General features: G+C 57.0%; 1 protein-coding gene across 1 annotated transcript in view; it reads right to left on the reverse strand.

The window, feature by feature from the left end:
* Nucleotides 1-22430, reverse strand: part of BACE2 (beta-secretase 2) — a 53449-nt gene that overhangs the window by 16976 nt on the left and 14043 nt on the right. Inside the window, exons 2-3 of the mRNA XM_058661607.1 lie at nucleotides 6578-6666; nucleotides 2304-2520 (exon numbers count right to left, since the gene is read on the reverse strand). Of these exons, the coding sequence (XP_058517590.1) occupies nucleotides 2304-2520; nucleotides 6578-6666 (306 nt within the window). The remainder of the gene's footprint in view (nucleotides 1-2303; nucleotides 2521-6577; nucleotides 6667-22430) is intronic.

The raw sequence follows: 22430 nt of genomic DNA on the forward strand, positions 1-22430 counted from the left end.
CTTGACAGGCTTGAGTGCAGGGTCCGGCTTGGACACCCGGATGGGCGGGGAGCTGGCATAGCCAGTCACTGTGCATTGTTAGGAGCTGGTGAAAGCTCCCTGGGCTGCAGGAGCGTGCATGCCACAGGGTCCTGTGGCTACTGGTGAGATACCGAGCCCTAGTAGGGGCAGACTGGGGTCCGTGGCAGAGCCCAGCACCAGCCCTATGCATCGTTCACACAGGGATGCCTTGTACTTGGGTCAAGGAGGGAGACAACACAATCACTTGAATGGGACTGGGGTTTCACAGTAAATGCCAGGGGAAAGAATGCTTAGTCACACCTCAGCCAACCAAGGGACTCGCCCCTTGCTTCTCTGTATACTGGGGGTCACTTCAGCCCTACAACGGCTCAGGGGTGAGCTGGACCAGTCCACATGGAAAGCCCTTGATCTACCCTGTGGGAGCCTCCTTAGGGCTCTGCCCCCTTCATGCCCCAGGGATGTCACTCACAGCTACCCAGCATGCCACTCTCCCCATGGGGTGCTCCAGGACTGACCAGGGAAGATAACTCCATGCCCACCATGAAGTGCCGACCAACCTGCTCCAAGCTCCCCCGCCAACAGTCCGGTGGGTCCTGCTCCCAGCCCCAGTCTCCACCCGGAAGATGCTGCTACTGTCTCCTGGAACCCCCGGGGGCTGGGCCCGGGACCCTCACAGATGAAAAGAGAAGTGTCACGGTGAGAATGAGGCGCAGCCCAAGGCAGTTTGCACCGGCAGAGGTTGTACGTGTCGCCAGTTCCAGAAAACTTAGGCTCTACTTCTGTCTTCCATAGAATCAGCAGAAAAACAGCCACTCTCACACCTCACACAGAGATCTGGTTTCAAAGGCTGCCCTGTCAGGGACATCTGATCTAGCAATTAAGTGTCCAGCAGTTTGCAAATCTGCACTTCCACCCTCCCAGGCACAGACACCAGAGGACTCTTGGGGTCCCCCTGGCAATGAAGCCAGACACTGGGAACTGCTCCCTCTGTCTCCACATCCCCGAGGTGGGGGCAACACAGCCGTGCAAAGACTGCCCCCCGGAAAGCCTGAACATCGAGGGGACAGACATCTCCCACACTCCCAGGCAGCCAAGGGCTGGAGGACTCCCCCTTCCCCCAAGTCCTCACATCATTTGGTAATGACCCTGGGCTGGGACACATGGTCCGGCTCTGTGGGGGAATAAAAGGCCTCCCTGTGGGAATCAGTGGGGCTGTTCTCCCTGCAAACTCCCTCTCCTGCCACACTGAGCCAGGAGGCCAAGGGTGGACAGCAGGTTCAGGGCTAGCAGGTGGCTTCTCTCTGCCCTCTTCCAAGCTGCCAGGCTTGGAACACCCTGGGCACACCCTGGCAGTTGAACCTGCCTGCCACTGGCCACTTTGGAGGGGGGAAGTCACTGGGAGCCTCCCTCCTGGCACACTGCCACTGTTAACTCTGTGTCAGACTCAAGAACAAACAGCTGGCCAACACCCAGGTCACCTCCCTGGTTTGCGAACACCCTGATGCTGAGAGGCAGGGGTCTGCCGTCTCTCCCCAGCTCAGCTCACTGCTACGAGGAGTTGCAGGTGTCTCCTGGGGGGACAAGCAAGCCCCCTGGGGTGGGCACTCTGTGACTCTCCCAGCGCTGCTGCTGGTCCCACTGTTGTGCCAACATGGAATTCAGTGCACATGTCTTTGCTTTGAGTCTTCCCCCATCGGAGCTCCTAACCAGAGACCATATGCATTGTGATTCAGACGCTGCTAACATTTTAAAGTGACAGATTGAAAATAAGCAAAAACAAAGACATCAATGCTGTGAGTGTATTTTACAGAAAGTTGCAAGGACATGTACTGTTTATCCTAAATTTTAGGAGCACTTCAAGGGGGCTGCTGCTGCAGAGGTTGGGTTACGCAGCCATCTCGGAGGCTGGCATCCCACAGGGGCACTGGCCTGAGTCCCGGCTGCTCCAATCCAGCTCCCTGCTAATACTCCTGGGAAAACAGCAGAAGGTGGTCCAGGTCCTTGGACTCCTATACCCACGTGGGGCAACTGGATGGAGCTGCAGGCTCCTGGCTGGCCCAGCCCTGGCAAGTGTGCCCATTTGGAGAATGAAGGAAGACACAGAAGAGCCCTCTGTCTCTCGCTCTCACACACTCTGCCTTTCAAAGAAAATGCTTAGAAATAGACTTTCTCACTATTTCTAACACGAGCTCCTCACTGTGCCCAGTGGCAGCCAAGGGCCCACAGGGAAGCCCCTTGGCACCAGGCTCTGGGGTCTCAGCCCAGGACTTGGTGGTCCCTACCTTGGCCAGCGTGGCGTAGGCAAGACCAAGTATTCCGTTCCACTTGATCCCCGGCAGAAAGAAATTCTCCGACTCAAAAATCGTAGCGACGTTGACGAGGAGGGACGTGTTGAAGCCCTTTGGGATGGAGACAAGGTCCTCGCCTAGGCTGCCCGTCCAGCTGCCCTGCGTGTACCTCACGGTGACGTCAATGCCCCTAGGGCGGTACGTGCTGGACCTGCAGGGGAAGGTCTGCACTCAGGACCCCTTTTCCGAGCCACGGGGCCGGGCGGAGCACTGCAGCAGCCAGCTGTCTCCAGCACGTGAGGTCGGCGACTGACAGCCAGCAGCGTGGATGGTGACAGAGTGACAGCTCCCCAGACGCCGTCACGACACGCTGACAACAGTGGTTTTCCTGCCATGTGGAACAGAAGTGCTGGTGGGAACACGCTGCCTCGAGCTTCATCTTCCCACCCAGGCCCGAGTCAAACCCACAGAAACCCCCACAATGGATAAAGACCAAGCCCTTCCTCACAGGCTCCTACAGGGCAGGCCTCACACACCTGCTCAGGCACGTGCTGCAGCGAGCAGGGACAAGGCACACAGGACTCCCTTACACTGCATACAGTGAGGACTGAATGAGAGACAGCCAGGGAAAGAGGGCAGGGCCGAGGACAGCACGTGACTTGGCTGCGAGGCCTCTTGCAGGACACTTGAGGACTGTGCATGTGGCTCTCTGGGTGAGAGACAACAGGTGCCGAGGCCCTGCAGAGTGTAATCCTCCTAGGACCCTCTGACACCCAAGGGAGTTGCCGATTCCTCTGGAAGACAGGAAGGAGCCCACAGAATGCACTCCAGCCCCTGGAAAATCCTCAGGCATGCCAACTACGCAGCTGGAGCTTGCCAATTGTCATTACTATAACGAGATTCCCGAGGCAGGTTGATTTATATAGCAAAGAGGTTTACCAAGCTCACTGGTCCAGAGGTTCTAACCTCACAGGTGGAGCAAGGGAGACAAAGGGAGATTTCCACAGCCAATCAGGAAGCCAGAGAGGCTGGGCGGGGCTCTGCCAAGAATGGAGCAGGGGCCCACTAGAAACACCTTCCACCCTACAAGGGTGGTACCCCAGGACTCAGCCCCCCATGGCAGACCAGGCTTGGGACACAGCCACACCACAGCACCACCCCGAAAGGCACAGCTGTCACTAAAGGGAGTGTCCGATACACTGTAGCCTGCAAGAGCCCCATCCCTGACTCAGGGCTGAGCCCGTGCCAGGTCTAACCTGGGAAGCCTCCGACGCAGGGACACACAGGTCACATGTGTTGGGGCCAGGGAGGGAGCTGCCTCCACTGAGATCTTAAAGACAGGCATTAAGTGGGCATGACCGTGGGCAGGGTAAAGTCAGGTGTCTGGAAGTTCATGGGGACCGTGGGTAGGCCACCCTTTGGAGGTGATGCAGACACAGAGGCCCTGATACCCAGTTGGGCCTCAGAAAGCTCACTGAAAATACACATTACAAAACAGCTACATGGCGCTGGTGCCACAGCGTGGCGCACTAATCCTCCACCCGCGGGGCCAGCATCCCATACAGGCGCCGGGTCATGTTCTGGCTGCTTACGTCCTAGGAAAGCAGCCGAGGATGGTCCAAGTCCCTGGGTCCCTACCCACGTGGGAGACCTGGAAGAAGCTCCTGGCTGTGGACTGGCCCAGCTTTGCCTGTCTCCCTGTCTTTCTCTGTTTAACTGACTTTTTAGTAAAAAAAAAAAAAAAAAAAAACCCTGATTTAGCCTCCTCCCAGCAGTCACCGGCTCCCTTTTCATCCCGAGTCTGTTCCTGAGCACCAGTGAAGGAAAACCGAGAGACTCTTGCCCCAGCTCCTCCCAGGGCCCCCCAAGCGGAACGGCATTTTTTGTGAAACTAGAACCCTGAACTTGCCAACCAGTCGAGCCCAGAGGTCAAGGACTTGCACGCCCTGCGTCTCTCCCCACAGCATCCGAGGTATTCCCACTGGCTGGAAAGCAGCGCATTCAGGAAAACGCACGACCTGGTTTCGTTACATAGTAACTAACACCTGGAACATTCCAGAAAAGAGGGCTCAGACAGATCAGCCTCTGACGCCAATGACGCCTCATTCCCAAATCAAACAGCCAACTCCAATTACGGTGACATCAAACTTGCACATCCACAGCCCGGGACTGGCATCAGAGGCTGACAAATCCCACCAGAAGCCCTATTACAATGGAGATCAGAGGAAACACATACGGAAATATCACAGGGCAGCCAGCCGCAGCTCAGAAGAGACGCCTTTGCCGAGCAGGCAGAAGGGAAGAGAACGTTCCCGGTCAGTGATCAGAGACAAGAGCTGACAGCACACCTCGGGCCAAAGCTGGCGAATCCTTAGGCAAACCGACAACACACAGCTTACAGAGAATGTGAAGTCCTATTCTGATCCTTAGAAGGGTGGATCTAACTCCACTACAAGCCTAGAAGCATGGAGCAAGCAGAGAAGAGAGGAGAGAGAGAAGGGGGAGGGGAAGAGAGAGACAGAGAGGAGGGTGGGGAGAGATAGGTCAATGTCAAGTTAAGGAGTGTTCACCCTGCAAAGTGAATGTGGGAGCCACGGTGCAGTGGACAGGACAGACTGCCGGAAACGCAGACACGGGGAGACCGTCACCCGGCACAGCTCAGGAGCTGCCTCCCAGCCTTGCTAGAAAGTTCCCCCGTGCTGTAAGGTGTGCTAGGCTGAGAGGACAGGCCGAGCACCTGGGTAAGTCCAGCAGGGCTGCACCTGCAAAGGCAGGAGGCAGGCGGAACCCGGAGGCGGAAGTGGCAATGGACGACGCTGACCCTGGAGGGCAGTGTGGGTTTTCCCCTGGACAGCGGTACGACCTGTTCCTCTCCACTTCAACCCAGAAACGGGAAGCAGATGGGAACCCCAGGAGCGCAGAGAGCTGACAGGGCGTCACAATGCTCTCGGGTTAGTGGGAGGAATGATAAGCCAGGGCCAAGCCAGGAGGGAAGCTACAAAGCCTGTCCTGCTGGAGCCCGAGGGACACACACAGCTCCCTCAATGAGGATGATGCTGTGTTGACAAGTGACAGATGAATTCCAGAGATCAGCAGACACGGCAATGCTGATGGGGACTTTAGCAATGGCACCAGCAGGGCAAAGGAGCCGGGCTGCAGAGGCGACCTTGACCTGAAGACTCCAGGTGCCACCTCTGCGCACTGACAGGTGCAACACAATGCCCACCCCACTCCCCGCCCCCCCATCCTCTACAGTGGCTGTGCCCCCCCCCCCCGTATCTGCAGACATGGGACAGGAAGTGACATTCTCAGATGGGAGGGGGGCTGCTGAGTAAGGGACAGTTCCGCTGTGCTGCAGTGTCGGGAGCCAGCACAGGAACAATGCTGGTTGTTCCCTGGGAGAGTTTAGGAAATGCTGGGGTTGCTGGCTGCCCCAAGAGGCACGGGGGTGTGCAGAAAGAGGCACTGCTTCCTGTCCCACAGGAGAAATCCTCCGTGGACCTCCTGCATGCACAATGTGCCCGCTGCTGCCAGGGATCCCGCATGGAGGTTTGACACGGGCCGGATATGAACTGCTGCTGAGGTTGGTGGGGGGTGGGCATTTTGGAAGGCCTCCTCGGCAGCCCAGGCTGCACTGCGAGTCGGGGTCTACCTCCACCTGCCTTGGTGACACTCCCGCGGTCTCCTGGAGCTTCTACTTCCTGGTGCAGTGCAGCCAGCTTGGCATGCCAAACCCTCTCGTGTCGCCCACTACATGTTGCCTTCTTCATGCTGCCCTGCACACGGTGTCTCCCTTATCCAGAACGCACCCCAGCGTTTACACTCCTACAACAAAGCCCAGGAGGTGGGGCCAGAGGTGGAGGGATGTGCGGGCTTTCCCAGCTGCGTCTTGTTCTATTATGCTGGTTGGCTCCGGCTGCTGCGGCTGCTTGGGGAGTGATTCATCGGACGTAAGATCTTCCTCTCTGTCTCTCCTCTCCATATATCTGACTTTCCAATAAAAGTAAAGAAACCTTTTTTTTTTAAAGTGAAGTTCATGAAAAATGGAATTGGAAACAAGTGTATTTTTGGTCCCGAATGAGGAAAAGTCTTGAATGCATGCCAACCTTGCACAACAGGCATTTCCCATGAACTTCTGGAGGATTCCTCACACAGAACCCTTCCGCACGCAACAGCCTCCTGGCTGCTTTGTTCCGCTGCATTCCAAAGTGTGCCCGTTTACACGGTGCCCCAAACCCAGCCACACCCACAACGGCCCCGCCATTTACCTGTCCGCCTCAAAGTAGGAGTCCACGTAGGGATGCGGGGCCCCTGCCACGGCGAAGTTACTGCTGCCCGTGTCCACGAGGATCTGCAGCTTTCATCGGGCGAGGAGAAAAGAGAATAGCACAGCAGGTCACTGGAGAAGGCTCGAACAGTTCCTAAAAGTCCACGCCCGAGTGTGCTCTGTCACTTCCCCGGGGCGCACTGTGCACCCAGCCCGGCAGGGAGTGAGCCCTCGGCCTCCCACACACACACTCTGTGCCATACTGGGCTTCCTTCTCTAGCCCCAGGGGCCTGCTGACAAGAGCCCGTGGGCTTGTGGGGTGGTCCCTCCCCACACAGGCCCTGGGCACACCTGCTCCCAAGCACCCCCTCTCGAGTCTCCTGGAAGTTTAATCGGCGCGCAATAGAAACAAGTTCCTCAGTGGCAGACGGGTGACTTTGAGGTTTCTGGGGTCCCTAAAGGGTCTCCCTTCCCACCTCTTCCTGCCCTGCCCCCAGAGGCCGTTGCTCTCCGACTTCACCACCCCGCTTTGCTTTCAGGAACGTTCCACTGGTGCTCTAGCTTTGGTCTTCAGCCTGGCTTCCTTCACACAGCCTGCTGGGGAGGCTCCCGCTGGCAGCCATGTGACCATGACCTCGCTGAAGTGCGGTGCGTGGCCTGGAAGAGCAGCTCCCTGTAGCACAACCAGCATGTCCCTACTGACCAACGACTCCGCGTCGTCACACTGTCCTCTCATGACTCCACCTCTCTCGCCTGGCAGACAACGATGCTTCTGAGAAAATACTGATTCTTATTTGCTTGCGAGAGAGAGAGAGAGAGAGAGAGAAAGAGAGAATCTTTTATTTACTGGGGCATTCCTCTCTAATCCCACAATACCCAGGGCTGGCCAAGGCAAAGCCAGGAACCAGGGTCTTCACCTGACGTGCCAGGAGGGTGGCAGGCCTGAGCAACTGAGCCAGCCCCTGCTGCCTCCCAGGATACAGCAGTAGGAAGCCAGATCAGAAGCGGAGCACCAGGACTCAACCAGGAACTCCAACATGGGGTGAGAGTGTCGCACAGGCAGCTTAAGCAGCTGCCCACAACACCCACCTGGAGGAGGCATTTGCCATTGACCGTGTTATGCCCAGCGGGGAGCTCAAGTCCAACCGTTCACAAAATGAACACAATTTTTAGAGCAAAACACAGAATAGACAGATATAGCCCACGAGGTAAAAATCAAGCTTAAAACCAACAGATGAGGCCAGTGTTGTGGTGCAGCAGGCTAGGCCACTGCCTGCAGCACTGGCATCCCGCAGGGGTGCAGGTTCAAGTCCAGGCTGCTCCACTTCCCATCCAGTTTCCTGTTAATGACCTTGGGACAACAGCAGGGAACAGCCCAAGCCCCTGGGGCCCTGCACCCACAGGGAGGCCTCGATGGAATCCCAGGCTCCTGGCTTTGGCCTGGTCCAGCTCTGGTTGTTGTAACCATTTGTGTAGCCAATCAGTGAATGGGAGATCTCAAACTCTGCCTTCCAAAGAAATAAGTATTTTAAAAAGCATTAGATAAGAAGGTGAGACAGGTAAGGTTTTCTTTGTCGAAATTGTGATTGTATTTATTTGAAAGGTGGACTCATGTACAGGCTCACTTCCTCAACGCCCACAGCAGTGAGGCTGCCCAGCAGGAAGTCAGGAACTCCAGGCAGGTCTCCCACATGGTTGGCAGGCACCCAGCCATATCACCCACGCGCGCCCTCACCTGCTCCTCCCAGGGTGCTCGTGGGACACAGAATCAGGACCTGGGCCTTGAACCCAGGCTCTTTGACACAAGACACGGGCATTCCTCACAGCGTCTTCACCACTGGGCTGGACACCCCCACCCCCAGGACAGGCAAGGGTTAATCTGGGATCCTCCCATCAGCGCTTGGGAGGCGGTCTTGGCTGCAGTCATCCACTCACTTCCTGGCCTTGCAGGAGGCAGGGCGAGGAGGTAAGGAGGCAAGGAGGAGAGGAGGTCAGGGAGGCAAGGAGAGGAGGCAGGGTGAGGAGGTGAGGAGGCGAGGAGGCGAGGAGGCGAGGAGGCAGGGTCTCATGTCCCAGGTCGACATGGCTCATCCTCTACATTGCTGTCCCAGGACTGCCAGATGAGAGCTGTCACAGGTGTGGGCCCCCAAGTGCAGGGCCAGGGCGTGGGCAGGGCTGTGGCCCCCTCCACTACACTGAGGAGGTGGGAGTTGGGGGGCCTCCTTCCCAGAGAGGCTGGCAGGCCTTAGGCTGTGTTGTTGCCTGAAATTTTTAAGTTACTTATTTCCATTCTATGAGAAAGCGAGAGATCCCCCATCTGCTGGTTCATTCATCAACTACGATAGGCACACTGAAGCTGGCACCCAGGCAGGACTCAGCCTTGGCACCCACGTGGGTGGCAGGGATTCAAGTACACAAGTCGCCACCCGTCACCTCCTGGGATGCACCTTAGCAGGAAGCTGGAGGGGAAGCAGAGAAGCCAGGCCCGGAAGGAGACACAGCGATGTGCGACGCTGGTGCCAAGAGGCGTCTCAGTTTTTAAAGATGTATTCATTTATTACAGAGAGAGAAATGAAAGGGGAGAGAGACAGATCTTTTACCTACTGATTCACTCCCAAAACAGCCAACAGCTAGGTCCCTCCAGTTCTCCCATGTGGGCGCAGGGGCCCAAGCACCTGGGCCATGCTCTGTCGCTCTCCCAGGCTATTAGCAAGGAGCAGGATTGGAAATGGAGCAGCCAGGACTCAAACTGTGCTCCTATGGATGCTAGCATTGCAGGAGTTAACCTCACTGGCCACATCACAACGCGCTCCCCCCTCCCCCCGCCCCGCTGCAAAGCCACGTTCACTGCTGTACCAAACGGCCACCCTGCTGAAGCCGTGCCCCGGAGAAGCACTTGCAGGTGCCATGGCCGCTCATGAAGGTATCCCTCCTCCAGGCAGGCCCCTCTCCCAGCCTGTGCGGTGGCTTCCGGGAGACCCCATTCTCGGCCATTCAGGGTCAACACAGGCTCTTGAGCCACTCCTGCAGTCAGAGGCGGCAGCCAGGCCTGGAGTTTTCCTTGTGTATGGAAAGCCACCTGTCCACGCCATGCTATTGCCCAAGCAGCGGAGCCTGCCAGAGCTGGCACATGGGAGCCATGACCGTGAGCGCTCACCACTGTCCCCAGGGTGTGTGTCTTAACGTTTCCTAGGGGGCAGGATGAACAGAGAACAGTGAAAGAGAAAGAGGAAATAAAGCACAAGGAATGTGTCAGAGGGAGACCCAGCACCTGCCAAGCCTTTGAAGGGGACAAGAGGATATGTGCTGTGGTATGAAAGGTTGGAAATGCTGGTCACCCTGAAAAAGCGTGGGATTGCACAACAGTGAGGGACTTTTCATCTGCTGGCCACTAAAGGTCACCAGGAGGGAAAAGCCACAGATTCCGGAGCGGCAGCAGCACCCACACCCAGGGCCACGCACCAAGGCCACTTCCCAAGCGTTCTTGGCTCTGTAGGCAGCATGCCTAGGAAATGCCAGTGTGGCCTCGGTCTGGGCCGTGCCCACGTGTGGGTGCCCGGCCGGCAGCCCCGTGCACACGGCTGCTCCCACACACCCAAGCCCAGCCGAGCAGGTGGCACAGTGCTGCTCCCCACACAAGAGCACAGAGTGGCGCCTTCTGGGGGAATGCTTCCCCAGGCTCTTCTTGGCCAGGAATTCCAGCCTGGCTCAGGCAGCTCAGGCAGCTCATCCCATGCCCGCCGAGGGCCCGCTCACACGCCCTGCCCTGGTGGGCCACAAACGCAGTGACCAACGTGTCCACTACATGCCTGCTTTCACACGGGTGGCTTCTTCGTGCTGCTCAGGTGCAACCACAACAGACACGTTCAGGAAAACCCCATGCGGAGTCCTGCCTTGGCGAGTGGGCACCAAGCCGGGCATTCTAGAGTCCAGAATTTGAGAAATGACCCTCAAATAAGCACATGAGGTCAGGCAGGGGCAGGACCGCTCGGGGCCGTGTCTCATCTGAGCAGCAAAGGGAAGCCGGCACTATAAATGGACATCTCTTACACCGATTCTCAGAGACCATTAGCCACCTGTGCAAACAGTGTCATGCTCAAAAGCAAAACCAACTGATGGCTGTCCCACTCTTCCTGCAAATGTCACACAATGCCCTGGAAAGAAATGAGAGCTCAGTAACACCCAGGGTGTGGGTTTCTCCCACACACCTCGCCCCACATCACACACTCGGAAAGTCTGCTGCTGCCTGTACTCCTGGAATCTCCAAAACCATGGCCTGCCTGTTTGGTTCAAGTTCATGTGCACCTAGGTGCAGGTGTACACACACAATGACCCAACTCCTGGGGAAACACTGAAAACACACACCCAGCTCCTAATTCAGAGAACGTCTCTGCACTTTCAAAGCACAATTTACAAGGTCCCGAAAAGCAGAAGAGGGCATTGGCCCTGGCATGTGAGTGAGGACACAGATGCCATGGCCAAGGGCAACAGCCCGGGAGCGCTGGTCCCCACCAAGCAGCCTCCTGTGGAAGAAACCATTACTGTCCCGCACCCAGCAATGAGCAACAAAAGCCAATTTCCACAAGGCCTCAAGGGTCTTCAATTCTGACAGGTGTTGGCTTTCCCTGTTCTAACCCTGCCATCCCACGGGAGGTCTTGGGGTCCCTCCTGTGACACAGGCAGCGAGGGAGGCAGGCCTGACAAGGACGGAGTCCAGGCCTGGACAGAGGGGAGGAAGTGTGGGGAAGGGCAGCAGGTGCTCAAACACCTGCCCTAAAGCTCCATCCAAGCGACACGAGACGCAGGAGGGCAGGGCGGCAGGAATCGAGCATCACCTTTGTTGTCAACGTTTTAAAAACATATTTAACGTTATTTTTATTCAAAATGAAGAGTTAGGGGGGTTGGGGAGGACACACAGAGAGCTCTTCCATCCACTGGTTCACTCCCAAACAGCCACAATGGCTGGTGCTGAGCTGACCTGTAACTCAGATCACCCTGAGGAGCCCCACCCTTGAACCCTGCAGGGCAGTGGATTCCTCGGCAGGCCAGCTCTTGCTGCACCTTTCTCAGCAGGTGGAGAGAGAGGAAAAGAGGCAGAGCATGGAACAGTGGCTCATGGACCGCGGTTCCTAAGCCCATCAGCCGCCCATCTGCAGGCCCAATCCTGGGGCAGTCACACCTGATCAGGTTCCTGGGGCCCTCTGAGCACTGTAGCTCTGGAAAAGCATCTCTTTTACTCAAACGCGTCTTGTTGGAGAGAGCGAAAATCGCTGTCTGCACGTCTCTCTACTGCCTGAAATGAGGGTTAATAAACCAGGAGGAGGGGCTACAGAATGTGGCTCAGAGGAACAGTTCGGGCACAGGAGGGGCCTAAGAGGGTGCTCAGAGCAAACCCTGCATCAGAATCCTGGATCACCTCACTGGGGGAGGGGATTCCTTCAAGGAGCTCCGCAACTTTTGCAACAAGCCACCCTGGTCACAGCGCAGAGGACACATCTGTAAGGGGACTTGGCAGCCAAGTCTGTGGGTGCGTGGCTTCAAGTCCCTTCTCTGCTGGACACATGTCCTTGCGGCATCTCTCCCTTGCTGCCTCCTGATGTGGCCCCAGGGCCTGGGTGCTACGCAGGCAGCCGTCCCTCCAGGAGGCTCAGAGGAGGGGACGCTGCCATGGACGTGACCGCGAGATGGAACACTTGCAAGTGACCCTGCGTGGCCCAGGACCGGGCAAGCAGAGTTCTGCCTGGATCGCACACGCTGACATCTCGGTACCAGCTTCCTCTGCCCCGATTCAGTGAGTTGCCAGCCGGTGCCCTGCCTGTTTGCCTGTGCCCACTCCTGCCCCTGACTCTTGGGTCTTCTGCCTTCTCCCCAATCACCCCGGTGGGTTTGCACTGGAAGCACAGTACCTGGCACTTGATAGCGGCCCACTGGATGGATGAATGAGTGATGTAACCATCAGGGAACCATTTTATCCTAGATTTTGTCATCTCCAGTTCGTCTGGACCCTGGCTGGCTCCCTGCAGGCCTTTGGTGAGTTCCAGGGTCTCACTGTCACTTGTCCATGTGGGATACTGTCCCCACAAGCTCCCCCCGTCCCTCTCAATGTCTGTCTGTGGCAGCTGCTGTCCCTCCTCCCAAGGGGCCAGTCACCTTGGCAATGATCGACTTAGCTGGAGACAGGCAGGACTCAAGATGGGAGGCAGGGTACACAGCACAGCCCTTAGGACCCCTCTGCCCCTGTGCCCAACCTGTGCCCACAGGGCTGCAGTGTCGGCTGGCTGCGCTCTGTAAGGAGATGGCCCGTGGTCACGGCTAAATCAAGGGTGGTGAGGGTCGCACAATGCTGTCAGACAGCTGCGAAGATGGGTGATGACCGACGGGAAGGCTTAGTGCAATAAAGCTGCTATTACAAAGTTGCCCAATAACATAGTAAAAAGACTCGTTCCTCCCTCAACAGAACAAGGGCTGACCAGGAGACAGCGTCCCCTCACGCACAGTCAGGAACACTCGGGGTTTTCCTCTGTCCACCCCCAGCCCTGGAAGGCCAGGGTCTGCACTTACGCTCTTTCTGGCCCAGCAGCAAGTGCCTCAGGATGGGTGCTGTGTTCACTGCCAGGGGGCCCTTTGGTGGAGGCCATGGCTCAGGGAGAGCCGCCCCTCAGAGAAGGAAGACCCTCCGCGCCCACCCCACAAAGGGGTCTGTAGGGGTCCTCCCTCAATTGTTCATCTTCTCTGAAGGCTGCCTTAGTGCCAGTCACAGCCCCAGAATGGTGGCACGTGAGGCAGTCTCTTCTCCCTGCTTCCCCAGATCCCAGGGCTGTGAGGCTGGCACACAGCTGCCCACCAGTGACCTGCGGAGCCAGGCTGAGAGCTCACAGGGCAGCCCAAGCAGCCCCGAAGGTGGGTGTCCCACCTGAGGACACTGCCGGTTGGTCAACAGATGCTCACGGCCGTGTTGTCTTGGGAGAGTCAGGCCTGGTTCCTGCTGACCTCTTTCCAAGCAGAAACCAAAATGTGCTTGTTTGCACCGGTGACGGCTCCCTCCCACCTGCTCCTCAGGTGTCTTTAGAGGCTCAGAGGCCAAGCAGGAGAACAGAGCAGCCTTCTGTCTTGGGCAATGCCAGGGTTTCGCAGGGTTCCCTGATGCCACTCGAGTTTCATGGGCCGCCCACCTGCTGCAGAGCCATCAGTGGACCAAGGGGCTGAAGCCCATGTCAGGATATTCGATAAGCCTCCTGATTGTGTCTCAGGGCTGGGCTGCACGCACAGCCACCAACAGCAATGAGCCCTCTCCCACAGACAGAACAATCCACATGAAAACCAGGTCAAGGAAGCAAACTTGCAGCTTCATGCCCATATCTGGGGACAATAGGGCTGCTCCTTCCCGAAAGGACAGCTAAAGCCACCTCCAGCCCCGCCCAAGAACTCATGATACATTGCCTGGGAATATCTGGAAAGTTCTGGAACTTTCCAAGAGACTTCAAGAGCAGTATGCAAATGTCTTCACTCTCAAGTCATTGAGACATAAGCACTGGTTTCAGTCCTGGCTGCTCCATTTCTGATCCAGAGCCCTGCTAATGCTCCTGGGAAAGCCACAGAAAATGTCCAAGTGGCTGGGTCTGGCACCCATGTGGGAGACCTGGGCGGGCTCCAGGCTCCTGGCACCATCCTAGTCCAGCCATGGCACCTGTGGCTGTGTGGTGAGAAAAGCAGCAGAGAGAAGATCTCTCCCCACCATCCCCGTTGCTGTCTCTCCTGTCACTTGCCTTTCAAATAAATAAGAGACACCTTTTTAGAAGATGCATTTGGAATTTTATGGAATGCTGCCTGGTGCTCCATGGTTGACAACTGCAATGGAGCAGCCGTATCCAACTTGAACTCACCCTGGCTCAGCATTCAGATTCAGTAACTGTTTTAATAACCGTGGAGAGAGAAGGCTGGCATACATGGCCCGCTGGGGACAGGTTGGCTCTTAGACCCCTCCTCTACTTAGGTGTTCATTTCCCCCAATCGGTGGTAACATACACATCACATAAAACTTTCCACATTTTTTCAGGTTTATTTATTTATTTGAAAGGCAGAATCATGGATAGAGAGGGAAGGACAGAGAGGTCTTCCATCCGCTGATGAACCCCACAAATGGGCCAGGCAGAAGCCAGGAGCCAGCAGCTTCACCTGGTCTCCAATGCGGGTGCAGGGGCACCTGAGCCCTCCTCTGCTACCCTCTCAGGTCCTTCTGCAGGGAGTGGGGTCACAAGTGGAGCAGCTGGGACTCAAACCAGCACCTACGCGGTGTCACTATATGTCAGTGTAACAGGCGGTGGTTAACCGCTACACCGTGGAGCTGGTCCCATATACCACCTCCACGGCGTGCAAGTGCTCAGTTTCCATTCACCTTGCTGGAGAGCCAATCTCCAGAACGCTTCTCTTGCAAAACTGCAGCAAGGGCCCTCTGTGCCCTCCCGGCCCCTGGCTGCGCATGCGCTCCCCTGGCTGTGAATGCGCTCCCCCTCGGGACAAGAACTCTACAGCATCTGCCTGGTTCCATCGTCCGCCCCTACAGGTGTCAGAACCCTCACGCTTGTCAAGGCAGAGCGAGAGCCCCTCTGCATGCCACGCATGGGGTGATTCCACCTGCAGGCTGAAATCCCGGCCCCACAAGGATGGTGCAGGACATGGGACTCGGGGTGACTTCGTGCAGGAAAGTGGAGCCCTCACGGACAGGCAAGTCAGCAGTCCACAGCCAGGACCAGAGCCCTCAACAGAACCCGACAGGACCAGCTGCGCAATCCTCAACTTCAGGCTCCTCTACTGTGAGCGCTGATTTTACACTGTAACCCAGTCCATCTAAGGTGGGTCCCATGAGGCTTAGCCACCGAGTTACAAAACTAAGTCACAAGCACTTGGTCTGTCAACACACTTTTATTTATTTTTAAAACTTGTTTTTATTAGAAAGTCAGATATACAGAGAGGAGGAGAGACAGAGAGGAAGATCTGTCCGCTGGTTCACTCCCCGAGTGGCTGCAATAGCCAAAGCTGAGCCAATCCAAAGCCAGGAGCCCCGGAGCCTCTTCTGGGTCTCCCACGTGGGTTCAGGGTCCCAAGCCATTGGGCCGTCCTCAACTGCTTTCCCAGGCCACAGGCAGGGAGCTGGATGGGAAGCACGGGTCACCGGGATTAGAACCATGGCCCATATGGGATCCCAGGTGTGCAAGGTGAGGGCTTTAGCTGCCAGGCTATCGCACTGGACTCCATGAAATACTTTTAAAAAGTGTGTTGAGGGGCCCTGTGTGGTAGCCTAGTGGCTAAAGTTCTCGCCTGCACGCACCAGGATTCCATTTGGGTACCAGTTTGTGTCCTGGCTACCCTGCTTCCCATCCAGCTCCCTGCTTACAGCTTGGGAAAGTAGTCAAGGACAGCCCAAAGCCTTTGGACCCTGTACCCATCCATGTGGGAGACCCGGAAGAGCTCCTGGCTCCAGATAAGCTCAGTTCCAGCCATTTTGGTCACTTGGGGAATGAATCATCGGGCGGAAGATCTTCCTCTCTGTCTCTCCTCCTCTCTGTATGTCTGACTTTCCAAATAAAAAATAAAATAAATCCTAAAAAAGGTACTTCCTGGGTGGGCACCTGACCGAGCCTGCACCCCAATCACAGTGCCCGGGTTCGAGTTTGGCTCTGTTGCTTATTGCAGATCCCCGCTGAGGCGCCCTGAGAGAGACAGGCAGCACGGATGGCCAGAGTGCTTGGGCCCCTGTCGGCTCCTGGGGAGGCACAGACTGGGCCACAGGAATGAGAGCTGTGCTCCACTTAAAACTGACCTGCAGGCCCAGTGAGATGGCTCAACAGACTAATTCTCCACCTCTAAGTGCCGGGATCCCACATAGGTGCTGGTTCGTGTCCCAGCTGCTCCACTTCCCATCCAGCTGCATGGTCTGGGAAAGCAGAGGAGGATGGCTCGAGGCCTTGGGCCCTGCACCTGCCTGGGAGACCTGGAGAAGGCTCCTGCCTTCAGACTGGTTCAGCTTCCAACCACTGCAGCCATTTGTGGAATGAACCAGCACACAGAGGGTCTCTCTCTCTCCTTCTCTTTGTAGATCTGCCTTTCCAATAAAAATGTATTAAAACAAAATCCAGCACTTTGCCTGGACCTCTTCAGAGACCAGAGCCTGGAAGGAGCAACTGGGAAAGACCTGCCCTGCCTCCGCTAGGGTACGCTCCCCAGACTACCATCCCCACCCCAACGCTGCTCCCCTCCTCTCCCCGTCCCCCTGCTGGTTCTGGGCCAGCAGCTGCTTCTGCGTGGTTCCTCAAAGGCTTTGATGTCTTGGGTTCTATCCAAAGGAAAACCAAAAGAGTGTTTGGTGGGCACATCACAATCAAAGACAGCATTCATCACCAGAAAGGCACCCCCAGGCCCTTCCACGTGGACTCCTCCGGGGAAAAGCATGCTGACCCCTGCACTTCCGGGGTGCCACCTAAGCATTATGCAAGAACACCCAGAGAACAGAGGAGCACCTGGCTTGTGCCTTACTCCCATGCAATCAATGTTGTCCTAATTACAGCACAGAAGAAACCTTCCAGAATATTCCAGAACTTTGGCTGCGGGTGGGGTAGGGACAGATGCCGACATGTGAAGCCTGGCAGGATCCCCGACAAGCAGGTGAGAGCCCCGTGCACTGTGGCTGACCTCGGCCCAGGAACAGCAGACACAGCCACAGCCAGGCCTGCATCCCTTCCTGGGTGGACAGGCCTCAGTGTCTCTACTTTCTCCCCGTGGAGGCTCCGGCCGTGCTCGGCCCCCACTCCCTGCCCACGCTGCCAAGGCCAATGCTGCTGCCCTGCCTTCTCAGCTCTGGCCTGTTGTGGGGTGCCACACAGCTTGTGCTGCTTCTTCCCTTGGCCTCCGGACCCTAGGAATCCCAGCCTCCCTCACCTCCACGTTTTGGGGGTACCCAGGCCCATCGCTGGACTTGGTCTCTTTTCTGCCTAGACCCACTCTACTGGGAGTGCATACACTCCATGGTGTGGACTCCATGGTGTGGACTCTCCAACCTGGGTGTTCAGAGACCACTTATGCAACCTGAACTGAGTCAGCTGCAGCCACAGGAGCGGGCCTCTTGATTGGTGTGTCGATACCCACACCCCCCGTTACTTTTCTTGCAGCCATAGCCCCTGCCCCAACCTCCCTCCCACCAACAGCCACCACGATGCCTCCTTGGGGTCCCTCCAACAGGCGAGGACGCCTGCTCAGGTCCGTTGAGCACTGTGCCCCACACCGTCCCGCTGCTCCCTCGCTGCAGCAGCCTGTCCCTGGCCAGCCACAACACATGAATGACAGGTGCCCACACACACAGTCCGCTGTTCACACCCTCCTGTCTTCCACAGCACCCATCACTGTCTACACAGCGTTCTGCCTGTCACTTCCATCCAAACGGAAGCTCCCACAAGGCGGGGCTGCCAGGCACTCTGCTCACAGAACAGCGTGTGGTGTCGAGTCCGTGGCTGGGCAGGTACCAAGTGCAAGGCGGAGCTGTGTGACTGTGGATCATGCATGTACTATGCTAACTGCCTCATCAAAGCAACAATGTAGCCCTGCCCCTAGACCCAATCTGAATACCTGAATGTGGGTGCTGAATGTTCAAGGATTGAAAGCAATCTTAGGGTTATGGTCTTGCCCCACCCAGTCAGGACAATCATGCCAGGAATTTACAGGAAGGACACAGTCTCCCACCCAGAGGATGGTGCCATGATCACCTGTGGATGGCAGGGACCCCATGGGTAGATGAGCAGCCAAGTGCACCCTACGGGACTGTGTGTTATCCAACCCCAGGGGTGAGCCTGGCTCTGTTGTTCCTTGGTGGTGGGAGGGGCACTGCCAGGGCCGCCGCTCCACGGCACCCAGCCGAGGACCCCCATGCCAGGAGGGAGGCCTGGGGACCGATGGCTGATGAGAGGGACTCGGTGTCTTCTGGGTGGTGAACTGTTCCCAGTACTCTCCCACGCCCAGACCCGGGCCACTTCCTTGTAGTCATTCCCTCTGCCACCCATGACTTACTGCACATACGTGGCCCCCCTGTAGCCCAGACGTCTCTCCCATGGGCACAGGTGGGCAGGCTGTGCCAGTGCTGGGCGTGCTGGACATGCAATATCACATCCCGCCTGCACCTCCCCACAACAGCAGTGCCTCGGGCTCCCATTCAAAGTCAACATCTGGCCTCTGTCCCTCCTCCCACCACCCAGAAATCAAACACACATTGGTCACCTGTCGAATCGCCACAATCCAGTTAGCAGCAACAGCTTCAGTCCGCCGTCCCAGCAGACCGCAGCGCAGCTGGAAAATTCCCAATCCCTGGCTGACATGAGAGCTGCAATGACGTCACAGCACAAGGTGCCATGCGCAGGTGCAATGATGCCAACATCAACACTCCCAGAGCGGTGCCCACAGTGTGGGTGGGATCCAACACTTGACGGTGGCCTTAAGGATGACGTGACACTACAGTTGCAGTGTTTGCCACGGAACACTAGTCATCACTAACGTCTCCACTTTCCTCTTGCAACAAAACAGGTAACTTCAACAGCATGCTGTGTGCTGCCAGCAGCAGCTCGCGCAGTGCCACCGGGAGGTCCCCTGCAGTGGCCGGCTCACCCTGTGCAGGCCACGCAATGCTCATGTCCCCAAAGACACATCTCCTGGGACGTCTCCTCCTTGCCCAGCCTCACAGGACTGCACGGCTGTCCCCGCGGGCCGAGCGTTACGCGCATGGGGCACGGGGGGCACAGGGGGCATGCCTGAGGAGGCAGCACAGAGACTTTGGAAACACTCTGTCTGTGGACTGCACACATGAGCTCACCATTCCCTGCGGCACTGGAAATGATACGGAAGCTGACAGCTGACAAAGAATGGGCTTTTCCACGTGAGAAAGCCGGCGCTGCAGCGCTGCGTGTTAAGCTACCACCTGCAACACTGCATCCACATGGACGCTGGTTTGAGTCCTGGCCGCTCCACTTCCAATCCAGCCCCCTGCTGATACACCTGGGAATCCAGCGAAGACGGCCCAAGTGCTTGGCCCTGCACCCACACGGAGCCCAGATGATGAAGCTCCTGGCTTCAGACTGGCTCAGCTCAGGCTGCTGCAGCCATCTCTCTCTCTGCAACTCTTTAAAATAACTACTAAGTCTTTTCAAAAGAAAATGCACTCTTAGCGCCCCAACCCCCCACCCCTGTGAGGTCATGCGATAACCCAGTCTCTCCCTCAACCACTGCCAACATCCTTTAAAAATGCTGCTTTTGCAAGCTTGGAAAATACGGAATACTTTCGGGAATGGCCACAGTGAACTCTTGTTTTATCTCCTCTGCCGCCAAGATAGGTTTCCTCTAGAAAAGCACGAAGCGGCAGACTTAGAGGAAACCTCAGTACCATTTCCTGGCACAAGACTGCTGCCTCTCCCACTCTTAAGATCCCAGGGTGTGCCCATGGGGGCACCTCTCGCTTCCTGGATACAGCACCAGGAGCCAGCAGCCACAACTTAACTCTTCTCTCCCGGAGGAGGCTGCCGGGCTCTGGGATCAATGAGCGGCCGAGACCGAGGGAGCCGAGATGGCGCACACGGCAGCCGCCGGAAGCCTGCTCCGGCTAAGTGCTGGGTTTCTAGGACAAACATCCCAGCCCTCTTAGCTTCGAGCACTCAGAAGGGCAGGCGCTGGCGGATCTCAGCTCAAGATAACCAGCAACATAAGGCGCCATTCTCTTCCGATTCGCCCAGGGTCACAATCCTGCCCCACGTGGATGTGTCTTCTTTGGTGACAAGCAGACCAACTGAACTCTGCTCCCAGGGCTTCTCTTACAGCCACCCCAAGTGCATGAGAGCCAATCGGCTGCAGGCACGCAGTAGATGCTCGCGACATGACCAGCATCCTGACACACGTCTACTGGGGGACCAAGGACTCAGCAGAGGCCGGGGACATGGCCACCAAGGCACAATGTGTCCCCGAGCGAGTGAGGCCCAGGCCTGGAAGGGGGTCTGGGGAGGGGGACATACGGGGAGGAGAGGCTGAGGAGCCGGGGCAGTGCGGGAGGATGGGGGTTCGAGCCAGCCCGGGGCTGCCGTGGCAAAGCAACAGAGTTTGGCCTGAGCTGGTTACAGCGTCTCCTCCCCTAGGAGTCAGCCCCAAGAGAGGCAGGGGGAGGCCCTGATCTCCTCTTACACTCTTTTTAAGTATTTAAAATATTTATCCACTTTTTTTTTACTTGAAAGCACATGACAGAAAGAGCACTTCTACCCTCCACACGGCTGCATCAGCCACGGCTGGCCCAGGAGCCTGCAGCTCCACCCGGGGCCCCGCGGTGCAGGGCCAAGCTCAGGCTATCCCTTGCTGCCTTCCCAGGTGCTCTAGCAGGGAGCTGGACTGGCTCCCGATCTGAGCCGAAGTGCCAGCCCCATCCCGGGCCTGATGGGGTGATGAAACTGGGTCCGCATGCCGGGCTGGGGGCAGGGAGACTCGGGAGTCTGGTCAGCAGCCTGGGCAGCCCAGCTCTCGGAAGTTAGTCTCCCTGGCACAGGACCCAGGAAAATGCCTCTAATCCTTCAGTTATCACAGCTGGAGACCAATAGGTGGTGTCATTTCTACCTAGACACTTGATAAGGAGTTGGCACCGGGCAGGGCCACCCACACAAGCACACATGTGCGTGCTCACACACACACACACACACACACACACACACGGCAGGACAAAGCGAGTGGGTCCCAGGCAGCACCCTGCCTCCTGGGAAGAGTTCCCACCAACGACGACAAAAAGTGGGCGCTGCTACAAGTCAGGGGAGTGTGAGTCACGGGCTGGCAGGCACGAGGTTGGGGCAGGGCACGGTGGAGGAAGTTGGGCTGTGCCATCCAGTAAAGCTCCCACACAGAGCTCCCTTCTATTCTGGGGCTGCCAGCAGCAGGCATGTCCACCATGCCAGCATCAGGAAGAGGCAGTGGGACCGAGAAATGAATGAGCGTCTGCCGGGCATCTCGATGTGGCAGGAGCCGGCCCCAGTCCTGGGACCCAGGCTGGACAGCAGCAGGCAGCAGGCAACCACCCCTGAAGCCCCAGGAAACCCTCACTCCTCAAAAGGCTGGAATTGTCATAGATTCCGCCTGGGGGAGGGCAGAGGTGGGTGAGCATAGCTCACAGGAACCTGCTACCCATGGCAGGAATGGGTAGAGGAGAGGTGCTCACTGGCTCCAGGCAGAGAGAGCCACGCCATGGCGTTAACTGGTCAGTGTTCACTGGGCACATCTGCTGAGGTGGCCCACGGGGACGCCATGGGCTGGGGCAGTGAAGACGTGCCAGGAGACAGCAATGCTAGCTAACCTGATTTTCTCACCGCTCACTGGACACACACACCAAAGGATCGCATTCTACCCCAAGAGTATGTGCAACTCAGAGACTGGAAAGAGTGCTATGCCACTGCCTGTGACACGAGCACACCACATGAATGCCAGTTCAAGCCCCAGCTGTTCCACTTCCAGCTCCCTGCTACTGTGCCTGGGAAAGTATCAGAGGTTGGCCCAAGTGTTTGGGTCCCTGCTCCCCATGTGGGAGACCTGCATGGAGTTCGAGGTTCCTGGCTTCAGCCTGGCCCCACCCCAGCTGTTGTACCCATTTGGGGAAGTGACCCAGAGGATGGAAGAGTCACACTCTGTCTTTTTCTGTAACTTTTTCCAACACATGATTAAATATTTAAAAGAAAAAACAATCTAAAGGACTAAGCATCGTAAGAAGTGTCACATTCAGCAGGAAAGCAGGTAAGCAGAGAAAAATCCACCTGCAGGGCCGGCTGTCCCATCGGAGATGCCGCTCTGGGCAT

This window comes from Ochotona princeps, chromosome 3, assembly GCF_030435755.1.
Source record: "Ochotona princeps isolate mOchPri1 chromosome 3, mOchPri1.hap1, whole genome shotgun sequence".
Taxonomy (NCBI): domain Eukaryota; kingdom Metazoa; phylum Chordata; class Mammalia; order Lagomorpha; family Ochotonidae; genus Ochotona; species Ochotona princeps.